General features: G+C 48.6%; 1 protein-coding gene across 2 annotated transcripts in view; it reads left to right on the top strand.

Moving 5' to 3' along the window:
• Positions 1-25,501, top strand: part of CSTF1 (cleavage stimulation factor subunit 1) — a 109,154-nt gene that overhangs the window by 29,675 nt on the left and 53,978 nt on the right. For both annotated transcript variants that reach the window (XM_069243607.1, XM_069243608.1), the window contains exon 2: positions 1,508-1,696. In XM_069243607.1, the coding sequence (XP_069099708.1) occupies positions 1,528-1,696 (169 nt within the window). In that variant the 5' untranslated portion in view covers positions 1,508-1,527. The remainder of the gene's footprint in view (positions 1-1,507; positions 1,697-25,501) is intronic.

Raw genomic sequence — 25,501 nt, 5'->3', positions numbered from 1 at the left:
GAGCAAGAGGCCTATAATCTACATAAGCAGCTGCAGTGAAGCAATCAGCATACAGTAGTGGTCATCTGGCTGGAATATCCCTCTAATGTACATGGGTCAAAGTAGTGTTTTTATAATGAAACAGCTGATGTTCCAAGAAAGGATCCCCACGTAAGAGTGTGTATGTTTCTATGAACATTAGAGATAAAGAGTACCACTTTTGCAGGCAACCTAGCTTACTGCAGCCTTGAGAAAAACACAGAGTGAAAGAAATGTCTGGTTTAAGAACACAGTGCTGGCCTAGGCAAAGAAAAGCTAGATAGAGGAAATAAAACAAGACCACAAATGTGGCTATTGTTTAAATAATAAAGCTGAATAAAATATATCTAGGTTAAAGTGCACAGCTGCAGGCCTAGTTTGCTAAACTAACGTGTATGAAGCTATAACTAAAATGGCTACACAACAGGGTCTCCTGCACACAAAAAAGATTAGGATTAAGAACACTTAATTCCTCTCTGATATATCTAATCTTAGTAAGGGAATGCATATTGTTGATGTTCCAGCTAAGTATGTGGACACCTTGGTTACAGCTACTAAGAGTACTATCTATCAGTAGGCAAAAATTGTGTGATATTGTGAATTGACTCAGTTGCCTCCATTGATGCTATATCTCTTCCTTTTCCCCTTCAGAGCCCTGCTGCTTCCCTCAAATTATTATACTTTGGCCCACACTTGTTCCCCACACCAACCCTCACCCCAAGCTTACCAGCACCCCCCTCTCTCACCCACTCATACCAATTCCTGTTCTACTCTGCCATGCAGGACTATGAAAGCTTCGGTGTGAATCCACGCCGACCCTACCCTTGTGAAGTTCAATGAAAAAGAATTCACTTGGAATGAGCAAGAAGCAAGTGATGTGGTAACACTTAAAGCTGCGGAGCTTTAAGTTGGCTGATTAAAAAAATAAAGGATTATTCCACTAGCTGTGACACTCACTGGCTCTTAAACACACTCCTTTTCAAGCAAATGTGCATGTGATCAGACAAAAGACTGTCACTCACAATGCATGACAGTCAGTGGCCTAAGTTGGCCATTTCCACAACTGTATGCTGTGATGGAATCAAAATGTGAATGACGTTTTAATGGATCAGTAAAAAGGGGTGACCCAGAGGTCCACCCCATGTATGTTTATATGTACGTATTTTAAATATGAATTATTTTGATTAGATCAGGTTGGCAAGACAGTTAAAGCTTAGAAACTGTTTATTTATTTATTTATTTGCTGTATTTCAACAGATTTTTGTATTCTTCTTTTTTTTTTAATCTGTTGCCTGAAAAAAAAAATGATTCTCATTTGCTATATTTAACCTGCATATTAGAACAAGAGCTGTGTGTGTAAATGGTGATGGAAAAATTGGACATTGTCACATTTGGATTTACGATATTTAAGTACATAATGTTTTTACGTAACACAGATGGTAGTTAAAGCAAAAAAAGTAATTCTGCTCATCTTTGTTTCTTTCTGTAGTACAGTATTTGTGACACACCATGTATCGATCAAGAATCACGTTGAAAGATCGTCATCAGCTCTATAAACTTATGATCAGCCAGTTGTTGTATGACGGGTACATCAACCTTGCCAATGGTCTGATAAATGAGGTAAAGCCAAATACTGTGTGTGCGCCTTCAGAGCAGCTACTTCATCTCATCAAAGTGGGTAAGTTAAATTTTGTTTGAGAGTTTAATGAGGGCAATAACATTTGGTTATCATCTTTGATTTTTTTTGTTAAAACACAGTATTTCTAACAAACGGAGGCAATGGCATAGAGTATGTCAGGATGTTGACAGTGGGGAACTCACATTGAGGCATGTTGATGAGCGGTGATATAAGAACAGGGATAATGCCAATGAGTATTTTTCAGTACTTTATATTTGGAGAGGTGCAGTTCAAGAATCTGGATACTAAGGTGTGGGATGGCACTTACGCAGTCGTTGATCAGACTGTGTGCAGGGCAGTAGTTCTCTGTTTCTGGGGCGATCCGCACGAGCGAGTGAAGAGCTATTTAGTGTTGACGTCCGATTAGAGTTTTTAGGTGAGAGGAGAGAGATGTTTAGGGAAATCCATTTCACCTACGTAGAATGTTACAAATGTGGAAGTATGGGATAAGGTCATGTATGAATATATTCTTTTATGAAAACTTGATGAAATATAGTGAAAATCCTCGGACGAATGCCTACTAGTGGCACTGGAAGTGTGGCGTGCCAGGCTTCGATAAATCATAAAAATGTTACTAGACCTGCATGTCGAGTAACTTGAATAATCTACTCGATCAAACTGTTAGGTACTTGACCCATAAACGGGTCTCAAATTGTTTGATCCTAGGCAAATAGTTTAGTCACCTTTTTCTTCATTCTCACATATGTTTGCACCTTCAAATATGTGAGCTCGGCATTTCTGCAGTACAAAAAAACTCTTGTTTGATCGAGTAGACTAAAGCTTGATGCATGTATCACAAGAATCTAGCCCACATGTAAGGGACACATGACCCATGACTTGCTTTTAGTTTACTAATAGCATTGCCATAAGGGCAGGAGTTTTTTTCAGTTTGTTTAAACACTCACTTTTAATACATATGACTAAACCATGATGTGGTAGCATACTGTCCTCTACACGCAGTAAATTTCCAAGAAATGTCAAAAAACCTTTCCACTAACTGGCAGCTTTACTGATATCTATATTGTGTATTACAAATATGTGGAAATTGGGTTTCAGAAAACATATCCTTTGCACAACATGTAAGGTATTTTTTCATCACACAAATACAGAAAATGGGCTTTCACAACTACTGGAATATATATATGTGTTTGTCAGTTGATTTAGTCATTTAAATGTGTGTTAGGAAAAACCTTATACCCTATAGCCGTTTATTTCACTCTCTAAACAGCAGGTCAAACAGTGCACCTTACAAAATTCTGGAACTCTGCAGTCAGATGGAAAATTAATTGTAAGACAAAATGATTTTTGACCTCTGTCTGTGAACACAGAGCAATTGTGACACACAAGAACAAGATTTAAAGACGTCTTTTATTGCTCCTCCACTTTCTCACTGAACAGAACACCTGTTCTTTGTCAGCTCGCCAGAAGGGGTGAATAAATCCTAAAAATAGCTCAACCTGATCAAATCTGACTCGACATAGCGAGTGGTAGGTAGATTTCTCGAGCCATGAATGTTTAAGGCATCATATGATGTTGGAATCCTGTCTTGAGTAAGATGAGATCCAGACTAGTAAAATGAAATCCAGATTAGTGCCAGTGACACAAAAAGTGGTGAGCATATCTAACATGATGTTGAGACTTAGTGTGAAAGACCAAGTAGAGAGGAGACTGGTGTGCACAATCTACTTTAATGTTTTGTTGATTGAACATTGATTGCTTAATTTAAAAAATGCGTCAAAACACAGGAGTAATCCACAATTTTATTTTTTTTTTAAAGTCACACCTACTCCTGAAAATCCCTTTCTGAATTGGGTTCTTGGCGATCTAGTGTTTTGGGGGGTGTAAGGAAATGCCTCCTTGGCATGGTTGCCCCCTGACTTTTTGCCTTTGCTGATGCTATGTTTACAATTGAAAGTGTGCTGAGGCCTGCTAACCAGGCCCCAGCACCAGTGTTCTTTCCCTAACCTGTACTTTTGTATCCACAATTGGCAGACCCTGGCATCCAGATAAGTCCCTTGTAACTGGTACTTCTAGTACCAAGGGCCCTGATGCCAAGGAAGGTCTCTAAGGGCTGCAGCATGTCTTATGCCACCCTGGAGACCTCTCACTCAGCACAGACACACTGCTTGCCAGCTTGTGTGTGCTAGTGAGGACAAAACGAGTAAGTCGACATGGCACTCCCCTCAGGGTGCCATGCCAGCCTCTCACTGCCTATGCAAGTATAGGTCAGTCACCCCTCTAGCAGGCCTTACAGCCCTAAGGCAGGGTGCACTATACCATAGGTGAGGGTACCAGTGCATGAGCATGGTACCCCTACAGTGTCTAAACAAAACCTTAGACATTGTAAGTGCAGGGTAGCCATAAGAGTATATGGTCTGGGAGTTTGTCAAACACGAACTCCACAGCACCATAATGGCTACACTGAAAACTGGGAAGTTTGGTATCAAACTTCTCAGCACAATAAATGCACACTGATGCCAGTGTACATTTTATTGCAAAATACACCCCAGAGGGCACCTTAGAGGTGCCCCCTGAAACTTAACCGACTATCTGTGTAGGCTGACTAGTTCCAGCAGCCTGCCACACTAGAGACATGTTGCTGGCCCCATGGGGAGAGTGCCTTTGTCACTCTGAGGCCAGTAACAAAGCCTGCACTGGGTGGAGATGCTAACACCTCCCCCAGGCAGGAGCTGTAACACCTGGCGGTGAGCCTCAAAGGCTCACCCCTTTGTCACAGCACCGCAGGACACTCCAGCTAGTGGAGTTGCCCGCCCCCTCCGGCCCGGCCCCCACTTTTGGCGGCAAGGCCGGAGAAAATAATGAGAATAACAAGGAGGAGTCACTGGCCAGTCAGGACAGCCCCTAAGGTGTCCTGAGCTGAGGTGACTCTAACTTTTAGAAATCCTCCATCTTGCAGATGGAGGATTCCCCCAATAGGGTTAGGATTGTGACCCCCTCCCCTTGGGAGGAGGCACAAAGAGGGTGTACCCACCCTCAGGGCTAGTAGCCATTGGCTACTAACCCCCCAGACCTAAACACGCCCTTAAATTTAGTATTTAAGGGCTACCCTGAACCCTAGAAAATTAGATTCCTGCAACAACAAGAAGAAGGACTGCCTAGCTGAAAACCCCTGCAGAGGAAGACCAGAAGACAACTGCCTTGGCTCCAGAAACTCACCGGCCTGTCTCCTGCCTTCCAAAGAACTCTGCTCCAGCGACGCCTTCCAAAGGGACCAGCGACCTCTGAATCCTCTGAGGACTGCCCTGCTTCGACGACGACCAGAAACTCCCGAGGACAGCGGACCTGCTCCAAAAAGACTGCAACTTTGTTTCAAGGAGCAGCTTTAAAGACCCTGCAATCTCCCCGCAAGAAGCGTGAGACTTGCAACACTGCACCCGGCGACCCCGACTCGGCTGGTGGAGAACCAACACCTCAGGGAGGACCCCCGGACTACTCTACGACTGTGAATACCAAAACCTGTCCCCCCTGAGCCCCCACAGCGCCGCCTGCAGAGGGAATCCCGAGGCTCCCCCTGACCGCGACTCTCTGAAACCTAAGTCCCGACGCCTGGAAAAGACCCTGCACCCGCAGCCCCCAGGACCTGAAGGACCGGACTTTCACTGGAGAAGTGACCCCCAGGAGTCCCTCTCCCTTGCCCAAGTGGAGGTTTCCCCGAGGAAGCCCCCCCTTGCCTGCCTGCAGCGCTGAAGAGATCCGTTGATCTCTCATAGACTAACATTGCGAACCCGACGCTTGTTTCTACACTGCACCCGGCCGCCCCCGCGCTGCTGAGGGTGAAATTTCTGTGTGGGCTTGTGTCCCCCCCGGTACCCTACAAAACCCCCCTGGTCTGCCCTCCGAAGACGCGGGTACTTACCTGCAAGCAGACCGGAACCGGGGCACCCCCTTCTCTCCATTGAAGCCTATGCGTTTTGGGCACCACTTTGAACTCTGCACCTGACCGGCCCTGAGCTGCTGGTGTGGTGACTTTGGGGTTGCTCTGAACCCCCAACGGTGGGCTACCTTGGACCAAGAACTGAACCCTGTAAGTGTCTTACTTACCGGGTAAAACTAACAAAAACTTACCTCCCCCAGGAACTGTGAAAATTGCACTAAGTGTCCACTTTTAAAGTAGCTATTTGTCAATAACTTGAAAAGTATACATGCAATTGAAATGATTCAAAGTTCCTAATGTACTTACCTGCAATACCTTTCAAACAAGATATTACATGTTACATTTGAACCTGTGGTTCTTAAAATAAACTAAGAAAATATATTTTTCTATAACAAAACCTATTGGCTGGATTTGTCTCTGAGTGTGTGTACCTCATTTATTGTCTATGTGTATGTACAACAAATGCTTAACACTACTCCTTGGATAAGCCTACTGCTCGACCACACTACCACAAAATAGAGCATTAGTATTATCTATTTTTACCACTATTTTACCTCTAAGGGGAACCCTTGGACTCTGTGCATGCTATTCCTTACTTTGAAATAGCACATACAGAGCCAACTTCCTACATTGGTGGATCAGCGGTGGGGTACAAGACTTTGCATTTGCTGGACTACTCAGCCAATACCTGATCACACGACAAATTCCAAAATTGTCATTAGAAATTGATTTTTGCAATTTGAAAAGTTTCCTAAATTCTTAAAAGACCTGCTAGGGCCTTGTGTTAGATCCTGTTTAGCATTTCTTTTAGAGTTTAAAAGTTTGTAAAAGTTTGAATTAGATTCTAGAACCAGTTGTAGATTCTTAAAAAGTATTCCAACTTTTAGAAGCAAAATGTCTAGCACAGATGTGACTGTGGTGGAACTCGACACCACACCTTACCTCCATCTTAAGATGAGGGAGCTAAGGTCACTCTGTAAAATAAAGAAAATAACAATGGGCCCCAAACCTACCAAAATACAGCTCCAGGAGCTTTTGGCAGAGTTTGAAAAGGCCAACCCTTCTGAGGGTGGCAACTCAGAGGAAGAAGATAGTGACTTGGAGGAAAATTCCCCCCTACCAGTCCTATCTAGGGAGAACAGGGTCCCTCAAACCCTGACTCCAAAAATAATAGTCAGAGATGCTGGTTCCCTCACAGGAGAGACCAACACCTCTGAAATCACTGAGGATAACCCCAGTGAAGAGGACATCCAGTTAGCCAGGATGGCCAAAAGATTGGCTTTGGAAAGACAGATCCTAGCCATAGAGAGGGAAAGACAAGAGATGGGCCTAGGACCCATCAATGGTGGCAGCAACATAAATAGGGTCAGAGATTCTCCTGACATGTTGAAAATCCCTAAAGGGATTGTAACTAAATATGAAGATGGTGATGACATCACCAAATGGTTCACAGCTTTTGAGAGGGCTTGTGTAACCAGAAAAGTGAACAGATCTCACTGGGGTGCTCTCCTTTGGGAAATGTTCACAGGAAAGTGTAGGGATAGACTCCTCACACTCTCTGGACAAGATGCAGAATCTTATGACCTCATGAAGGGTACCCTGATTGAGGGCTTTGGATTCTCCACTGAGGAGTATAGGATTAGATTCAGGGGGGCTCAAAAATCCTCGAGCCAGACCTGGGTTGACTTTGTAGACTACTCAGTGAAAACACTAGATGGTTGGATTCAAGGCAGTGGTGTAAGTAATTATGATGGGCTGTACAATTTATTTGTGAAAGAACACCTATTGAGTAATTGTTTCAATGATAAACTGCATCAGCATCTGGTAGACCTAGGACCAATTTCTCCCCAAGAATTGGGAAAGAAGGCGGACCATTGGGTCAAGACAAGGGTGTCCAAGACTTCAACAGGGGGTGACCAAAAGAAAGGGGTCACAAAGACTCCCCAGGGGAAGGGTGATGAGACAACCAAAACTAAAAATAGTAAAGAGTCTTCTACAGGCCCCCAAAAACCTGCACAGGAGGGTGGGCCCAGAGCCTCTTCACAAAACAATGGGTACAAGGGTAAAAACTTTGATCCCAAAAAGGCCTGGTGTCATAGCTGTAAACAGCATGGACACCAAACTGGAGACAAGGCCTGTCCCAAGAAAGGTTCCACTCCAAACTCCCATCCAGGTAACACTGGTATGGCTAGTCTCCAAGTGGGATCAACAGTGTGCCCAGAGGAAATCAGGGTCCACACTGAAGCTACTCTAGTTTCTGAGGGTGGGGTGGATTTAGCCACACTAGCTGTCTGGCCGCCTAACATGCAAAAATACAGACAGCAACTCTTAATTAATGGGACTAGAATAGAGGGCCTAAGGGATACAGGTGCCAGTGTCACCATGGTGACAGAGAAACTGGTTTCCCCTGGCCAATACCTGACTGGAAAAACTTACACAGTCACCAACGCTGACAATCAGAGAAAAGTACATCCCATGGCAATGGTTACTTTAGAATGGGGAGGGGTCAATGGCCTGAAACAGGTGGTGGTCTCCTCAAATATCCCAGTGGACTGTCTGCTTGGAAATGACCTGGAGTCCTCAGCATGGGCTGAGGTAGAACTAAAAACCCATGCAGCAATGCTGGGTATCCCTGAACTGGTGTGTGTGAAAACAAGAGCACAGTGCAAGGCACAGGGTGAACAAGTAGAGCTGGAGTCTGGAAGAATGGCCCAGCCTACCAAGAGGAAAGGAAGGTCAGTTGGGAAACCAACTGCAATACAGCAAAAGAAAGGGAACCTCTCTTCTCAGGAAGAAGTTCTGCCCTCTGAGGGAACTGAGCCTTTGGAGCTTGAACCTTATCAGGTTGAGCTCTTAGGCCCAGGGGGACCCTCAAGGGAGGAGCTGTGTAAGGGACAAGAAACCTGTCCCTCTCTTGAAGGCCTTAGGCAGCAAGCTGCTGAAGAGTCCAAGGGCAAGAAAAATTGAACACATAGGGTCTATTGGGAAGATGGACTCCTGTACACTGAGGCCAGAGACCCCAAACCTGGTGCCACTAGGAGAGTGGTAGTGCCTCAGCTGTTCAGAGAGTTCATCCTAACATTGGCCCATGACATTCCCCTTGCTGGACATTTGGGACAAACCAAGACGTGGGAGAGGCTAGTCAACCACTTCTACTGGCCCAATATGTCCAACATGGTTAAGGAGTTTTGCCTCTCCTGCCCCACCTGTCAAGCCAGTGGTAAGACAGGTGGGCATCCAAAGGCCCCCCTCATTCCACTTCCAGTGGTGGGGGTTCCCTTTGAAAGAGTGGGTGTGGACATAGTTGGTCCACTAGAACCTCCCACAGCCTCAGGAAATATGTATATCCTGGTAGTAGTGGATCATGCTACCAGGTATCCTGAAGCTATTCCCCTTAGGTCGACTACTGCCCCTGCAGTAGCCAAGGCCCTCATTGGTATCTTTACCAGAGTGGGTTTCCCTAAGGAGGTGGTGTCTGACAGAGGTACCAACTTCATGTCAGCATACCTAAAACACATGTGGAATGAGTGTGGAGTGACTTACAAATTCACTACACCATACCATCCACAAACTAATGGCTTAGTTGAGAGATTCAACAAGACATTAAAAGGCATGATCATGGGGCTCCCAGAAAAGCTCAAAAGGAGATGGGATGTCCTCTTGCCATGTCTGCTTTTCGCTTACAGAGAGGTGCCACAGAAGGGAGTAGGATTCTCACCCTTTGAACTTCTGTTTGGTCATCCTGTAAGGGGACCACTTGCTCTTGTTAAAGAAGGCTGGGAGAGACCTCTTCATGAGCCTAAACAAGACATAGTGGACTATGTACTTGGCCTTCGCTCTAGAATGGCAGAGTACATGGAAAAGGCAACCAAAAACCTTGAGGCCAGCCAACAGCTCCAGAAGTTTTGGTATGACCAAAAGGCTGCACTGGTTGAGTTCCAACCAGAACAGAAAGTCTGGGTTCTGGAGCCTGTGGCTCCCAGGGCACTCCAGGACAAATGGAGTGGCCCTTACCCAGTGCTAGAAAGGAAGAGTCAGGTCACCTACCTGGTGGACCTGGGCACAAGCAGGAGCCCCAAGAGGGTGATCCATGTGAACCGCCTTAAGTTCTTCCATGACAGGGCTGATGTAAATCTGTTGATGGTAACAGATGAGGATCAGGAGGCAGAGAGTGAACCTCTCCCTGATCTTCTGTCATCAGACCCAAAAGATGGCTCAGTAGATGGAGTGATCTACTCAGACACCCTCTCTAGCCAACAGCAAGCTGATTGTAGGAGAGTCCTACAACAGTTTCCTGAACTCTTCTCCTTAACCCCTGGTCAGACACCCCTGTGTACCCATGATGTGGACACAGGAGACAGCATGCCTGTCAAAAACAAAATCTTTAGACAGTCTGACCATGTTAAGGAAAGCATCAAGGTGGAAGTCCACAAGATGCTGGAATTGGGAGTAATTGAGCGCTCTGACAGCCCCTGGGCTAGCCCAGTGGTCTTAGTCCCCAAACCTCACACCAAAGATGGAAAGAAAGAGATGAGGTTTTGTGTGGACTACAGAGGGCTCAATTCTGTCACCAAGACAGATGCTCATCCAATTCCTAGAGCTGATGAGCTCATAGATAAATTAGGTGCTGCCAAATTCTTAAGTACCTTTGACTTAACAGCAGGGTACTGGCAAATAAAAATGGCACCTGGAGCAAAAGAGAAAACAGCATTCTCCACACCTGATGGGCATTATCAGTTTACTGTTATGCCCTTTGGTTTAAAGAATGCCCCTGCCACCTTCCAAAGGTTGGTGAATCAAGTCCTTGCTGGCTTGGAGTCCTTTAGCACAGCTTATCTTGATGATATTGCTGTCTTTAGCTCCACCTGGCAGGATCACCTGGTCCACCTGAAGAAGGTTTTGAAGGCTCTGCAATCTGCAGGCCTCTCTATCAAGGCATCCAAATGCCAGATAGGGCAGGGAACTGTGGTTTACTTGGGACACCTTGTAGGTGGAGGCCAAGTTCAGCCACTCCAACCCAAGATCCAGACTATTCTGGACTGGGTAGCTCCAAAAACCCAGACTCAAGTCAGGGCATTCCTTGGCTTGACTGGGTATTACAGGAGGTTTGTGAAGGGATATGGATCCATTGTGACAGCCCTCACTGAACTCACCTCCAAGAAAATGCCCAAGAAAGTGAACTGGACTGTGGAATGCCAACAGGCCTTTGACACCCTGAAACAAGCTATGTGCACAGCACCAGTTCTAAAAGCTCCAGATTACTCCAAGCAATTCATTGTGCAAACAGATGCCTCTGAACATGGGATAGGGGCAGTTTTGTCCCAAACAAATGATGATGGCCTTGACCAGCCTGTTGCTTTCATTAGCAGGAGGTTACTCCCCAGGGAGCAGCGTTGGAGTGCCATTGAGAGGGAGGCCTTTGCTGTGGTTTGGTCCCTGAAGAAGCTGAGACCATACCTCTTTGGGACTCACTTCCTAGTTCAAACTGACCACAGACCTCTCAAATGGCTGATGCAAATGAAAGGTGAAAATCCTAAACTGTTGAGGTGGTCCATCTCCCTACAGGGAATGGACTTTATAGTGGAACACAGACCTGGGACTGCCCATGCCAATGCAGATGGCCTTTCCAGGTTCTTCCACTTAGAAAATGAAGACTCTCTTGGGAAAGGTTAGTCTCATCCTCTTTCGTTTGGGGGGGGGGGGTTGTGTAAGGAAATGCCTCCTTGGCATGGTTGCCCCCTGACTTTTTGCCTTTGCTGATGCTATGTTTACAATTGAAAGTGTGCTGAGGCCTGCTAACCAGGCCCCAGCACCAGTGTTCTTTCCCTAACCTGTACTTTTGTATCCACAATTGGCAGACCCTGGCATCCAGATAAGTCCCTTGTAACTGGTACTTCTAGTACCAAGGGCCCTGATGCCAAGGAAGGTCTCTAAGGGCTGCAGCATGTCTTATGCCACCCTGGAGACCTCTCACTCAGCACAGACACACTGCTTGCCAGCTTGTGTGTGCTAGTGAGGACAAAACGAGTAAGTCGACATGGCACTCCCCTCAGGGTGCCATGCCAGCCTCTCACTGCCTATGCAAGTATAGGTCAGTCACCCCTCTAGCAGGCCTTACAGCCCTAAGGCAGGGTGCACTATACCATAGGTGAGGGTACCAGTGCATGAGCATGGTACCCCTACAGTGTCTAAACAAAACCTTAGACATTGTAAGTGCAGGGTAGCCATAGGAGTATATGGTCTGGGAGTTTGTCAAACACAAACTCCACAGCACCATAATGGCTACACTGAAAACTGGGAAGTTTGGTATCAAACTTCTCAGCACAATAAATGCACACTGATGCCAGTGTACATTTTATTGCAAAATACACCCCAGAGGGCACCTTAGAGGTGCCCCCTGAAACTTAACCGACTATCTGTGTAGGCTGACTAGTTCCAGCAGCCTGCCACACTAGAGACATGTTGCTGGCCCCATGGGGAGAGTGCCTTTGTCACTCTGAGGCCAGTAACAAAGCCTGCACAGGTAAGGTCCTTGTCCATTAACCACACCTAAATTCCAGTAGACAGGCATGGTCATATGAACATTGTAGAGCTTTGGTTGATATACCCAACTTTAGTGAATTTCTTTTCATATAGCGGTGAATGGTGCAAGTCTTCTTGGCTAATACCGAGGCAGGGCAGTAGATCAACATGAGGGTGCTAGCTTGCTTGGTCTTTCTTCTTTGCAGGTAAAGAACCATGGGATCTCAGGAGCAATTTTTTTTCTTGATAGACTCGCACTTCAGCATTGTTACGAGATTTCTCACCCCCATCGGTTGTTAAAAACTAAAGCAATTGCAGTTTCATAGTTTATTAAAACTGATTTTATTGCATTTGACTTTGTCTCCAACCTTTGAGTACTGAGAGCAACTTTTTATCACTAAACCGCAAGCAACTTGTGCACTGTTTGCGGAATCCCAGCCCATCAGGAGCATAAATACATTTTAAGCACTGATTTGCATGGAACCGAAAACTGATATTGAAACATTAGTTACATTGCAGCTCAGTTTATACAAAATCAGAACTGCTGTAGAATATTATCGAGTAATCCTGTAATGCCCATTGTATGTGTTCTCAATGTGATCAATAACTATGAAATTATCAAATCATTAACATTTATAAAGCGCGCTACTCACCCGTGCGGGTCTCAAGGCGCTAGGGGGGAAAAGGGGGGTTATCGCTGCTCGAACAGCCAAGTCTTTAGGAGTCTCCGGAAAGCGGAGTGGTCCTGGGTGGTCCTGAGGCTGGTGGGGAGGGAGTTCCAGGTCTTGGCCGCCAGGAAGGAGAAAGATCTCCCACCCGCCGTGGAGCGGCGGGTGCGAGGGACGGCAGCAAGTGCGAGGCCAGCGGAGCGGAGGGGGCGGGTGGGGACGTAGAAGCTGAGGCGTCTGTTGAGGTATTCCGGTCCCTTGTTGTGGAGGGCTTTGTGTGCGTGGGTGAGAAGACGGAAGGTGATCCTTTTGCTGACTGGGAGCCAATGCAGGTGTCTCAGGTGTGCGGAGATGTGGCTGTTGCGGGGTACGTCGAGGATGAGGCGGGCCGAGGCGTTTTGGATGCGTTGCAGGCGGTTTTGGAGTTTGGCGGTGGTCCCGGCGTAGAGGGTGTTGCCGTAGTCCAGGCGACTCGTGACAAGGGCGTGGGTCACGGTTTTTCTGGTGTCGGCGGGGATCCAGCGGAAGATCTTGCGGAGCATGCGGAGAGTGAGGAAGCAGGCGGAGGACACGGCGTTGACTTGCTTGGTCATGGTGAGAAGAGGGTCCAAGATGAAGCCGAGGTTGCGGGCGTGGTCTGCGGGGGTCGGTGCGGTGCCGAGGGCCGTGGGCCACCAGGAGTCGTCCCAGGCGGACGGGGTGTTGCCGAGGATGAGGACTTCCGTTTTTTCAGAGTTCAGCTTTAGGCGGCTGAGCCTCATCCAATCTGCGACGTCCTTCATACCCTCTTGTAGGTTGGTCTTGGCGCTGGCGGGGTCCTTGGTGAGGGAGAGTACAAGTTGGGTGTCGTCGGCGTAGGAGGTGATGATGATGTCGTGCTTGCGTACGATGTCGGCGAGGGGGCTCATGTAGACATTGAAGAGTGTCGGGCTGAGCGATGAGCCTTGAGGTACGCCGCAGATGATCTTGGTGGGTTCTGAGCGAAACGGAGGGAGGTAAACTCTTTGGGAGCGGTTAGCGAGGAAGGAGGCGATCCAGTCCAGGGCCTGGCCTTGGATCCCGGTGGAGCGTAGGCGGGTGATTAGGGTGCGGTGACAGACGGTGTCAAAGGCAGCCGAGAGGTCGAGGAGAATGAGGGCGACTGTTTCACCGTTGTCCATCAGGGTTCTGATGTCGTCTGTGACTGAGATGAGGGCGGTTTCCGTGCTGTGGTTGGTTCGGAATCCGGTTTGTGAAGGGTCGAGCAGGTTGTTGTCTTCCAGGAAGGTGGTCAGCTGTTTGTTGACGGTCTTTTCTATTACCTTGGCTGGGAAAGGTAGAAGAGAGATGGGGCGGAAGTTTTTCAGGTCGCTTGGGTCAGCCGTAGGTTTCTTTAGTAGGGCGTTGACTTCAGCGTGCTTCCAGCATTCGGGGAAGGTAGCAGAAGAAAAAGAAGAGTTGATGACGGTCTGGAGGTGCGGGGCGATGATGTCGTCGGCTTTGTTAAAGATGAAGTGCGGGCAGGGGTCCGAAGGGGCGCCGGAGTGGATAGAGTTCATGATGGATTTGGTTTCTTCCGTGTTGATGTGGGTCCAGTTGTTGAGGGTGATGTCCGGGGAAGCGGGTTCAGTGGTGTATGGTTGGGTCTGGTGTCCGAAGCTGTCGTGGAGGTCGCTGATCTTGCGATGGAAGAAAGTGGCGAGGGATTCGCACAAATCCTGTGAGGGCGTGACGGCGTTGGCGCTGGCGCTGGGGTTGGAGAACTCTTTGACGATGCTGAAGAGTTCTCTGCTGTTGTGGCTGTTTTTGTCTAGTCTGTCGGTGAACAAGTTCCTTTTGGCAGTGCGGATCAGGTGGTGGTGTTCGCGTGTAGCGTTCTTGAGGGCGGTCATGTTGTCCGCGGTGTGGTCCTTGCGCCAGGCCTTCTCAAGGGCACGACAAGTTTTCTTTGATTCTTTGAGGGTGTCAGAGAACCAGAGAGGTTTTTTGGTGTTGGTCTGTCGATGCGTGCGTTTGAGGGGAGCAAGGTTGTCAGCGCAGTTGGAGATCCAGTTTGTGAGGTTGAGAGCTGCGTCGTTGGGGTCGGTGGTGAGGGTGGGTTGGTTGGCGGCGAGAGCGGAGAAGAGTTGCTCTTCAGGGATCTTGTTCCACTGTCGACGAGGGGTGGGTTGAGTGCGGAGGTGGGAGGTCTCGCGTCGGAATGTGAAGTGGACGCAGCTGTGGTCGGTCCAGTGTAGGGCAGAGGTGTGGCTGAAGAAGACGTGTTTGCTGGCGGAGAAGATAGGGTCGAGCGTGTGTCCGGCGATGTGGGTGGATACATTATCAGTAATGTTGGGACACTTATTGAAGTTTCATAGAGTTGGCATCCTGATTGAAGAGTTCTAGGATCTAGATCTCCAGGAGCTGGGAGGTTCTCCTCCACTTATCACAACCAGATCTCGCATCTCTGTAGGTGGCTAGGGTGTTGCCTCCTGATGGTAACACCTTGGTTCTGCTATAGTGGTGGATGTGTGAGAGACTTTAGGTAATGGGCCCTCTTTGACTAGCTGGTAATGGACTGGTTGTGGCTAGGTTTTATCCTACTAAGCCCATTCCTATCGGTGAAAAAGGTTTGCCTCTTGCTTTTATGATAAAGAAAGTGCACCCACTCTAGTATGATCCTGATAGTTTAGGTCTTCATGCTTTCCTTCTCAAATGATGGCCTCAATGAAGAGAGAGATCGATTTCCTGGCTGACATTTCAGCTTTTCAGTGCTCTCTAGAGCAAGATTCCCATTTTTCCGAGATCAACTTGTACGCTGTACCAACAGCAGACGTGCTCAAGAGAAAATTGTTAACAAAAAATCCTGACTTAAAGGAGGCAATTGCTATAGTGAAGGGAATTGAAAGTACTAGTAACTGGATCAAAGAGATGAATGTTTCTGAAACAAACTGTGTTTCTGTAACTGACACTATAAAAGTGACCCATGATCGTGATGAGGTATTGAAAGTGAGCCTTGACAATAAATCATCTGCCTCTGAAAGGGAGAGAGGGAAGGAAAACAAGGAAATTGGAGCGTGGTGTTACCGTTGTGGTAACCCTGCACATAATGCTAATAGTCCAAACTGCTATGGTAAAAACTCTGCATGTAGGAAGTGTGGAAAAAGGGGTCATTATGCGAGGGTTTACAATGGCGACAAACAATGGAGTGTTGATTCTGTTACAGAGAGTGTAAACAAAATGGTGTTCTGTGTGAGGTTAGATGATAACCGTGTTGTGAGCAATGTTGAGGCTGTGGATGAGGGACCGATTGTTGTGTCTGAATGTGCAGTCAAAATAGACACTAGAACTGTTATTAAAGGCACCCCAAAGGGCCATTCTTCCAAGGGGTTTTGTTTCCCTCTTTGTGACACTCCTGTTATGTTGACATTCCTGATGGGGACCCAGTTTGAGCCCATGCATTCTTGTCCCTTGAATATCTTAACATGAAACTCCTTGTTTATGATTACCATTACTTTAGGATGAAGTCAGCAAGTGCTGTGTTCATTTTCCTTTTACCTTCAGTCTACATGATTATTTTCCTTACTTCATTCACAAAAAAATGCATTTGCAGCGCTTCAACTCTAGAAGGGTTTTAGACTGTATGTGAATTTCCCGGTTTGCCAGTTTTTCTGGTGCAAGAAAGGTCATTGTAGAGTTCCATTTTTAGGTCGAGCATTAGCGTTTAGTGGTGTATAATTAAGTATATTTATACTGTGGGTTAAAGCAATTTCATTTCTCGGTTGCCCTGTTGTTTAAAGAGTCTTGCTCGCTAGTGGTCAGTTCTTCCTTTTTCTCCCTTCTTTTTCTGTTTCAGAGCAGTGACCTAGTACTGTATGGTTCTACTTTGGTTTCTTTATCTGTTGCTGCAAGGGACTATTTTTGACATTTCTTTGGTACTCCATTTTAGGCTGGGTAGCTGCCTGTGTTTTATTGCAGCATTCTATTCCTCCCACGTTGCTGACATTTTTTTTGGCTTTATCCCTGCTCTTAAAATCAGCTAATTTTACTAAATAAATGGCTCCTAAAATCAGCTTATTTTACTAAATAAAAACACCATATGCCCTCCATTACAGAGTGTGTGTGTGTGTGTCTCTCTCTGTTTCACACACACACACACACATACACAGCATTGCCTATCTTTATTGGGGGCCCTAAATCTTCTTCATTCTGCTCTGCTAACTTCATTAGAGCTTTTATTTCTTTGGTTTTTGCTTGTGGGTGCTGTTGTCAAAAGATGACAACTTGTTTTTCCGGACTTCAGAATGTGCACCTGACAGCATCGGATGGCTTTTCCTAGTTCCTTGACTGGAATCTGTTCTGGGAGTTGGTGACTGCTGTCTCACAACCAGTAACATCTGCGACCACCAGTTAGTCTGAGGTGGGAGAGTTTGAGTTTCCTGCATTTATTTCTCGACTCCACAAGAAGCGGGTCGACAGGAGACCTAGCTGTGTGTTCTATTGTCTTTTCTTGTGGAGGTCGTCAGATGTTCGTGAAGTGGTGTCAATGGAATTTACAGCACGTTTGAAAAACATCCCAAAACAGCAAAATCGGATCCAAGAGCCTGGGCTTCACTGCATCAGGTATGGCTTTGATTTTCACATTTGATTGTGTCCTGTTTCCCAAAAACAAGTGTAGATGCAAAGGGAACAGAATACTTTTCAGGTGTTCTCATGTTTCAGCCAATTCTCACTTTAAAACCTAAAGGCAGCTTTCTTTCTAGCACAAAATGTTCACAAAGAATTCACATAAACTTGGTTTGGAGCGTGATTGGCATTCAAACATTGTGACAGGCGGAGAGAAAACACGATTGAGAAAAGGTTCAGACTTCTCCCTTCCTGGCTGCGTTTTTTTTTATTTTTATTTTTATACCTGTGGTGTTGGCCAGCTCCGGCTGGGCAATCAAGCAGTGGAGCCTGATGGGCTGCTCTGACTGGACCGCACGTTGGCCACACTTTGGGCAGTTTCTGGGCCTATTTTATGGCCTGTGGGCCGGTTTGTCGAGTTAATTTTCCTGATTATAAAACAAGGATTGCCTGAACTAAGTCTCAAATCATAGTGATCCATAACTCGCAAAATACTTAGTGTGTATTTACAAGTCCAAAGCTGCCCCAAATTGCAAACATGGTCCACTTGTTTTAGGCATCTAATTTACTAATGGGGCCACTTTTAATTTGGGGTCTGGGCCTATTTCTTTCCCCGTCCCACCCTGGCGTTGTCAACTTGGCACTAGGGCAAATATTTCCAAATATATGTATAATATGGGTTCCGTTCTCTTGGCGAATGTAATATTTTTACGGACTGGAGTACTGCCACCTAGTAGTACTGTTGCTCTTATTTAAAGGCAAAACAAATATACAAATCCTGGAAAATTAGGCTCAGCTAGCTAAGAAGTCAAAATTTGCCCGAGATGTTGCAGATGGAGAGGCCCGCTTGACACCTTTGTTTGTTTATTGCAGATGTAAAAGTACCAGTGTCACAGCTTTAAACAAAGTGAAATCTTTATTGTATGTACCCATATGGACATCCGTATCAGAATATTCTAGGCAGTCTCTGAGGTAGTAAGAACCACGATACGATGTTAGTAAATTTGAACTAGTAGAGACTTCTAGTTGCAGATTTCTTACCTAAGAATTTTTCCACAGGCCTCAGACTGGATCCAGAGATGTTTTATTCTAGCAATACCATTGCGCGTCAGTAGGTGGCATCGTTGGCCTCTTAGTCACTGTGATGAAGTCTGGAGTAGTACATAGACACCACCTCAACGCAGTGAAATCCGTTCTTTTCTTTCCGCACCATGTGCTGATCTGGAGAGAGCCACCCCGGTCTCTTTTTGACTGACTTCGACCCTTTTGCCGAGTTTTTGGGTGCTTTGAAGATGTCCCTGAAGACCGGTTTCGAACCGTGCGAGGACTGTCACTGCATGACGTCAGTGACGGACCCACATCGGGTCTGTTTGTGGTGCCTGGAGGGTGACCACGACCCAAAGTCGTGCTCAGAGTGCCGGGCCATGCACCCGACGGACTTGAGGGAGTGGTCCCTCAAGCTTACGGCGGCCCGGTGCTCAGCTCCGGGTAGGTCCCGGTCTCGCTCAAGGGGAGGGTCCCGAGACCGCTCGCGGAGCCACCACATTCTTCTTTCTCAAAGTCTTCGGGACGAGGTAAGAAGAAGAGGAAGTTGTGGAGGGATCACGTCACCCTTTGACTTCACCCCATCGCTCGGCTGGTGCGACGCAGGAGTTTTATGAGGCCATGCTCCTCATTTGCGGGTAAGCTGACCCCCGATACTGCGCCTTTGGACCCAGGGGTTAGGTCGGGGGCCTTTGGGTTCCGCACAGGCGGCTTCGGCTCTGGCCACCGAGGTCCCCTCCGGAGCCGCTCTCGGATCCGTACCGGTACTGGTCGTACCATTGAGACAGTCCCCGGCACCGGTTTGATTGTCGACACTGCCGACATCGGTGGTGCCCACCATTGATGTCGACCTGATCCTCATCCCGATGACTCTGAGTCGGACCAACATCGACCCTAGGTTGGGTTATGACCTTTTTTCTTATGAGTAAGAATTCGGGGAAGGATTGGAGGGGTCCCTGGACCCTTATTGATACCAGTTTGACCCTAACTTGGACTTGGCACAGGAGTTGGGCGAGGCTTTTGGCCTGGACACTTCTCCAGACGTTGGCAAAATGTCTCCTCCTACCGTGGATACGGCAGAGAGAGCGACTTGTTCTATGGTGTTCAGCAGGGTGGCTGAGGTTATCGGCCCTGAGCTGCTGACTGGTCAGGTCAAATCTCCCATGTCCTATTGGGTACTTGGTCCAGACCCAACACAGGGGCCCCCTTGAACAGGACTATTGCACGCCGCATCGGCCCGCCCCCGAATGATCCTTAATTCCTGTCCCACGCCTGAGAGCCTTGTCATCCAGGCATCCTCTTCCTCGGGCGCATTCCTTTCTGCACCTCCAGATAGGAAATCAAAAAGGCTGTAACAATTTTGGAAGAAGATGTTTTCTTTCGCCAGTCTTACCCTGCGGTCCATGAGCACTGCATGTCATTTGGGCCGCTATACCCACTCTGTGGGATATGGTCGCACAAGTTCTGCTGCAGATACCGGAGGAGGCCATGCTATCGTCTCCCAAGCTATCCCGATGGGAGAGATGCAACAAAGTTCTCGATCAGATGTGGGCTGGACACGACCAACCCTCTATGTAGATCGGTTGCGATGACTGTGGCCTTGAGGCACCATGCCTGGTTGCGTACATCTGTTTTTTTGGGGGATGTCCAACAGACTCTTAAGGACATGCCCTTTGATGGCTCCCATCTCTTTGTAGACAAGGTAGACTCGGCTTTGGAGAGCTTCAAGGGCTCCCAGGCTACGACTCAGTCCCTTGGCCTTTCCACTGCTCCTTACACCCAACAGTCCGCCTTTTGCCCCTTTCATGGCAACGAAAGGGGCTCCCTGTTGCATCCCTATCCCAGCCACTGTGCCGCCCATGCTGTTCAGCTGCTGCGGAATCTCACGTTGGCATGGGACAGGGAACCAGAGGTCTCCCTAGTCCGCCTCTGCTGCAGCCTCCAAACCCTCTTAGTACGTCCCCTCTCTCCGGTCCAGTTGGGGGCAGGATTCGCCTTCACCTGCCCCACTGGGAATCCATCACTATGGACAGGTGGGTTTTGCAGATCGTTCGAAGGGGCTACTCCCTCCCACCAGCCATGCCTCCATCAGTCAGCCATATTCCAGAGGATTATTTGGCACTTCTCTGCCAGGAAGTTGCAGCTCTCTTGGCCAAGGGGGTCACAGAGAAGGTCCCCGCGCCAGAAGTAGGTTGTGGTTGTTCTTCCCGCTACTTTCTGGTGCCCAAAACAAAGCAAGGTCTTATGTCCTATCCTAGACCTTCGTGTCTCAATCTCTTCCTCAAGAAGTAGAAATTCTGAATGCTCTCCCTGGCTCAGGTCCTGTCTGCCTTGGACCCAGAAGACTGGATGGTAGCGTTGGACTTGCAGGACACTTATTTCCACATTCCCGTCCTGCCTGCCCACAGACGTTACCTTCGATTCATGGTAGGTCATGAGCACTTTGAATTTACAGTGCACCCCTTCGACCTTACCAGCGCCTGTCTGGTGTTCATGAAAGTTATGGTGGTGGTTGCAGCTTATCTGTGCTGGTTGGGGGGGAATCAGTTTCCCCGCCCCCCCGTACCCCTACCTTGATGACTGGCTTTTGAAGACTGACTCACCCCAGAAAGTCATCTCCCACCTTCAACTATGGCAAACCTCATGCACACGCTGGGGTTCACTTTAAGCTTGCCAAAGTCACACCTGACGCTCCCTTTCATTGGAGCTCTTCTGGGGGCAGTGCAGTTTTGGGCCTATCCTCCCGAAAAGCGAGTCCAAGATATTCAGGCTATGATTCCGATATTTCAGCCTCTGTCTGTGGTTTTGGTGAGACTGACTCTGAGGCTGCTGGGCCTCATGGCATCCTGCCAGTGACACATGCCAGGTGGCTTACATGGGCTCTGCAGTGGGACTTGAGGTTCCAGTGGGCGCAGCATCAGGGAAATTTCTCTGACATGGTCCAGATCTCTGAGGGTACTGCAAAAGACCTGCAGTGGCAGCTGTCGAATCCGCGTTGGGACCACGGCAGATCCCTCTCCCTTCCCCAGCCAGATTTATCCATAGTGACCGATGGGTCACTTTTGGGATGGGGCGGCCACATAGGAGAGGCGGAGATCAGAGGCCTCTGGTCTCCGGCGCCGTCTGGGCTCCATATCAGTCTTCTGGAGCTCCGGGCCATCAGGCTTGTGTTGAAAGCATTTCTTCCCTCTCAAAGGGAAAGTAGTGCAAGTGCTCACGGACAACACTACTTCCATATAGTACTGCAGCAAACAAGGCGGCATAGGGTCCTGGACCCTTTGTCAGGAGATACTACGCCTCTGGACATGCTGGAACATCAGGACATTACCGTGGTGGTTCAATATCTGTGGTGGCCTGCCACTCTAGGAGCCGCTCCAACTCCCACTACCCACGCACGCAACCTTAGCTTCATACTGGACTCATCGCTCACTATGACCCAGCAAGTCAACGCCATCTCATCCTCATGTTTCAACCCCCTCCGCATGCTTTGCAAGACCTTCAGATGGATCCCCATTGAAACCAGAAGAATGGTCACCCACGCCCTCATTAACAGTAGACAGGACTACGGCTGCACACTCTACGCGGAAACAACGGGCAAGCGCCAGAGAAAACGTCAACAAAAGGATCATCTTCAAACTCCTGATCCACGCTCACAAGGTTCTCAACGACGCCGGCCCGGCCTACCTCAACGAGCGTCTCAACTTCCACGTCCCGACACGCCAGCTCTGCTCTGCCAACCTCGCCGTCTCCACCGTCCCCCGCATCCACCATAGCACAGCCGGTGGCAGATTCTTCTCTCACCTTGCCGCTAGATCCTTCTCCCACCTTGCCACCAAGACCTGGAACTCCCTCCCCGTCAACCTACGCCTGACCCAGTACCTTCTGTCCTACAGGAAGTGTCTCAAGACCTTTTTTTTTTTTTTTTTTTTTTTTTTAGCAGTATCACCCCCCCCCTCCCCCCCCCCCCCCCACTCCCCCAGCGCTTAGAGACCCTACCGGGTGAGTACCGCGCTTAACAAATGATCGATTGATTGAACATCTGGTGGGCTCTCTGAACGCCATAGCAGACGACCTCAGCTGTCGATGCATAGCCGATCACGAATGGCATCTATCCGGAGGTGGCGCATGGTCTCTTTCAGCAGTGGGGAGAGCCTTGGTTAGATCTGTTCCCCTCCACAGAGAACGCGCAATGTCAGGTGTTATGCTTGTTGGAGTTTCCAAGGCTGCACTCACTCTGATACGCTTTTCGTCTCGAGTGCAGCTCCAGCCTCTTTTCCACCTTTCCGCCTACACCACTTCTATCCAGAGTCCTCAAGCAGATCAGGAACGACTGGCCCCAAGTTATCTTGGTGGATTCAGACTGGGCATGGAGAGTATGGTAGTCCAAGCTATTGAGCATGACCACGGATCCTCTGCATGATCTTCTGTCGCAGCAGCAGGGGACGGTTCTCCACCCAAACCTGTCCAATCTCTGCCCTCATGTGTGGAGATTGAGCTGCCCCAGATGATGGCTTTTGACTTTCCACCTGAAGTCTGTGATGTTATCTTGGCAGCCAAGCGTTCCTCCACCAAAACTGTGTACGCCGGCCGTTGTCATAAATTTGTGGCATGGTGTACAAACAAATATGTTGACCCCCTCCCTGCTCCTCTTTCTGAAATTCTTTTGTTCATTCTTTCTTTAGCCCAGCAGGGCTCTGCTTTGGGCACCCTTAAAGGGTATTTCTCGGCTATTTCGGCCTTTCTTAGGTTACCTGACCAGCCTTCAGTCTTTAAGTTTCCTACTGTCAATTGATTCCTTAATGGTCTCACCCATTTGTTTCCTCCCACTCCGTTTATCATGCGTCAGTGGGACCTCAATCTTGTCCTTACTTTCTTACTGTGTTCTCAATTCAAGCTGATGCACAATTGTCCATTACGCTCCTGTAAGGAAATGCCTCCTTGGCATGGTTACCCCCTGACTTTTTGCCTTTGCTGATGCTATGTTTTGAATTGAAAGTGTGCTGAGGCCTGCTAACCAGGCCCCAGCACCAGTGTTCTTTCCCTAACCTGTACTTTTGATTCCACAATTGGCACACCCTGGCATCCAGATAAGTCCCTTGTAACTGGTACCTCTGGTACCAAGGGCCCTGATGCCAGGGAAGGTCTCTAAGGGCTGCAGCATGTATTATGCCACCCTAGAGACCCCTCACTCAGCACAGACACACTGCTTACCAGCTTGTGTGTGCTAGTGAGAACAAAATGAGTAAGTCGACATGGCACTCCCCTCAGGGTGCCATGCCAGCCTCTCACTGCCTATGCAGTATAGGTAAGACACCCCTCTAGCAGGCCTTACAGCCCTAAGGCAGGGTGCACTATACCATAGGTGAGGGTACCAGTGCATGAGCACTGTGCCCCTACAGTGTCTAAGCAAAACCTTAGACATTGTAAGTGCAGGGTAGCCATAAGAGTATATGGTCTGGGAGTCTGTTTTACACGAACTCCACAGCACCATAATGGCTACACTGAAAACTGGGAAGTTTGGTATCAAACTTCTCAGCACAATAAATGCACACTGATGCCAGTATACATTTTATTGTAAAATACACCACAGAGGGCACCTTAGAGGTGCCCCCTGAAACCTAACCGACTATCTGTGTAGGCTGACTGGTTCCAGCAGCCTGCCACACTAGAGACATGTTGCTGGCCCCATGGGGAGAGTGCCTTTGTCACTCTGAGGCCAGTAACAAAGCCTGCACTGGGTGGAGATGCTAACACCTCCCCCAGGCAGGAACTGTAACACCTGGCGGTGAGCCTCAAAGGCTCACCCCTTTGTCACAGCACCGCAGGACACTCCAGCTAGTGGAGTTGCCCGCCCCCTCCAGCCACGGCCCCCACTTTTGGCGGCAAGGCTGGAGGAAATAATGAGAACAACAAGGAGGAGTCACTAGCCAGTCAGGACAGCCCCTAAGGTGTCCTGAGCTGAGGTGACTCTAACTTTTAGAAATCCTCCATCTTGCAGATGGAGGATTCCCCCAATAGGATTAGGGATGTGACCCCCTCCCCTTGGGAGGAGGCACAAAGAGGGTGTACCCACCCTCAGGGCTAGTAGCCATTGGCTACTAACCCCCCAGACCTAAACACGCCCTTAAATTTAGTATTTAAGGGCTTCCCTGAACCTAAAGATTTAGATTCCTGCAACTACAAGAAGAAGGACTGCCGAGCTGACAAACCCCTGCAGAGGAAGAACAGAAGACACCAACTGCCTTGGCCCCAGACTTACCGGCCTGTCTCCTGCCTTCCAAAGAAACCTGCTCCAGCGACGCTTTCCAAGGGACCAGCGACCTCTGAATCCTCTGAGGACTGCCCTGCTTCGAAAAAGACAAGAAACTCCCGAGGACAGCGGCACTGCTCCAAAAGAACTGCAACTTTGTTACAAGGAGCAGATTTAAAGATCCCTGCAACTCCCCGCCAGAAGCGTGAGACTTGCAACACTGCACCCGGCGACCCCGACTCGACTGGTGGAGAACAACCAACTCAGGGAGGACCCTCCGGCGACTCTACGACTATGAGTAACCAAAGTTGTCCCCCCTGAGCCCCCACAGCGACGCCTGCAGAGGGAATCCCCAGGCTCCCCCTGACCGCGACTGTCTGAACTCCATTTCCCGACGGCTGGGAAAGACCCTGCACCCGCAGCCCCCAGCCCCTAAAGAAACGGAACTTCTGTGCAGGAGTGACCCCCAGGAGGCCCTCTCCCTTGTCCAGGTGGCAGCTACCCCGAGGAGCCCCCCCCCCTTGCCTGCCTGCATCGCTGAAGAGACCCCTTGGTCTCCCATTGAAAACTAAAGGAAACCCGACGCTTGTTTGCACACTGCACCCGGCCGCCCCCGCGCTGCTGAGGGTGTACTTTCTGTGTGGACTTGTGTCCCCCCCGGTGCCCTACAAAACCCCCCTGGTCTGCCCTCCGAGGACGCGGGTACTTACCTGCTGGCAGACTGGAACCGGGGCACCCCCTTCTCTCCATTATAGCCTACGTGTTTTGGGCACCTCTTTGACCTTTGCACCTGACCGGCCCTGAGCTGCTGGTGTGATAACTTTGGGGTTGCTCTGAACCCC

This window comes from Pleurodeles waltl, chromosome 7 (genome assembly GCF_031143425.1).
Source record: "Pleurodeles waltl isolate 20211129_DDA chromosome 7, aPleWal1.hap1.20221129, whole genome shotgun sequence".
Lineage (NCBI taxonomy): Eukaryota > Metazoa > Chordata > Amphibia > Caudata > Salamandridae > Pleurodeles > Pleurodeles waltl.
The sequence above is the reverse complement of the archived record's forward strand: the minus strand, read 5'-3'. Positions and strand labels throughout refer to the sequence as shown.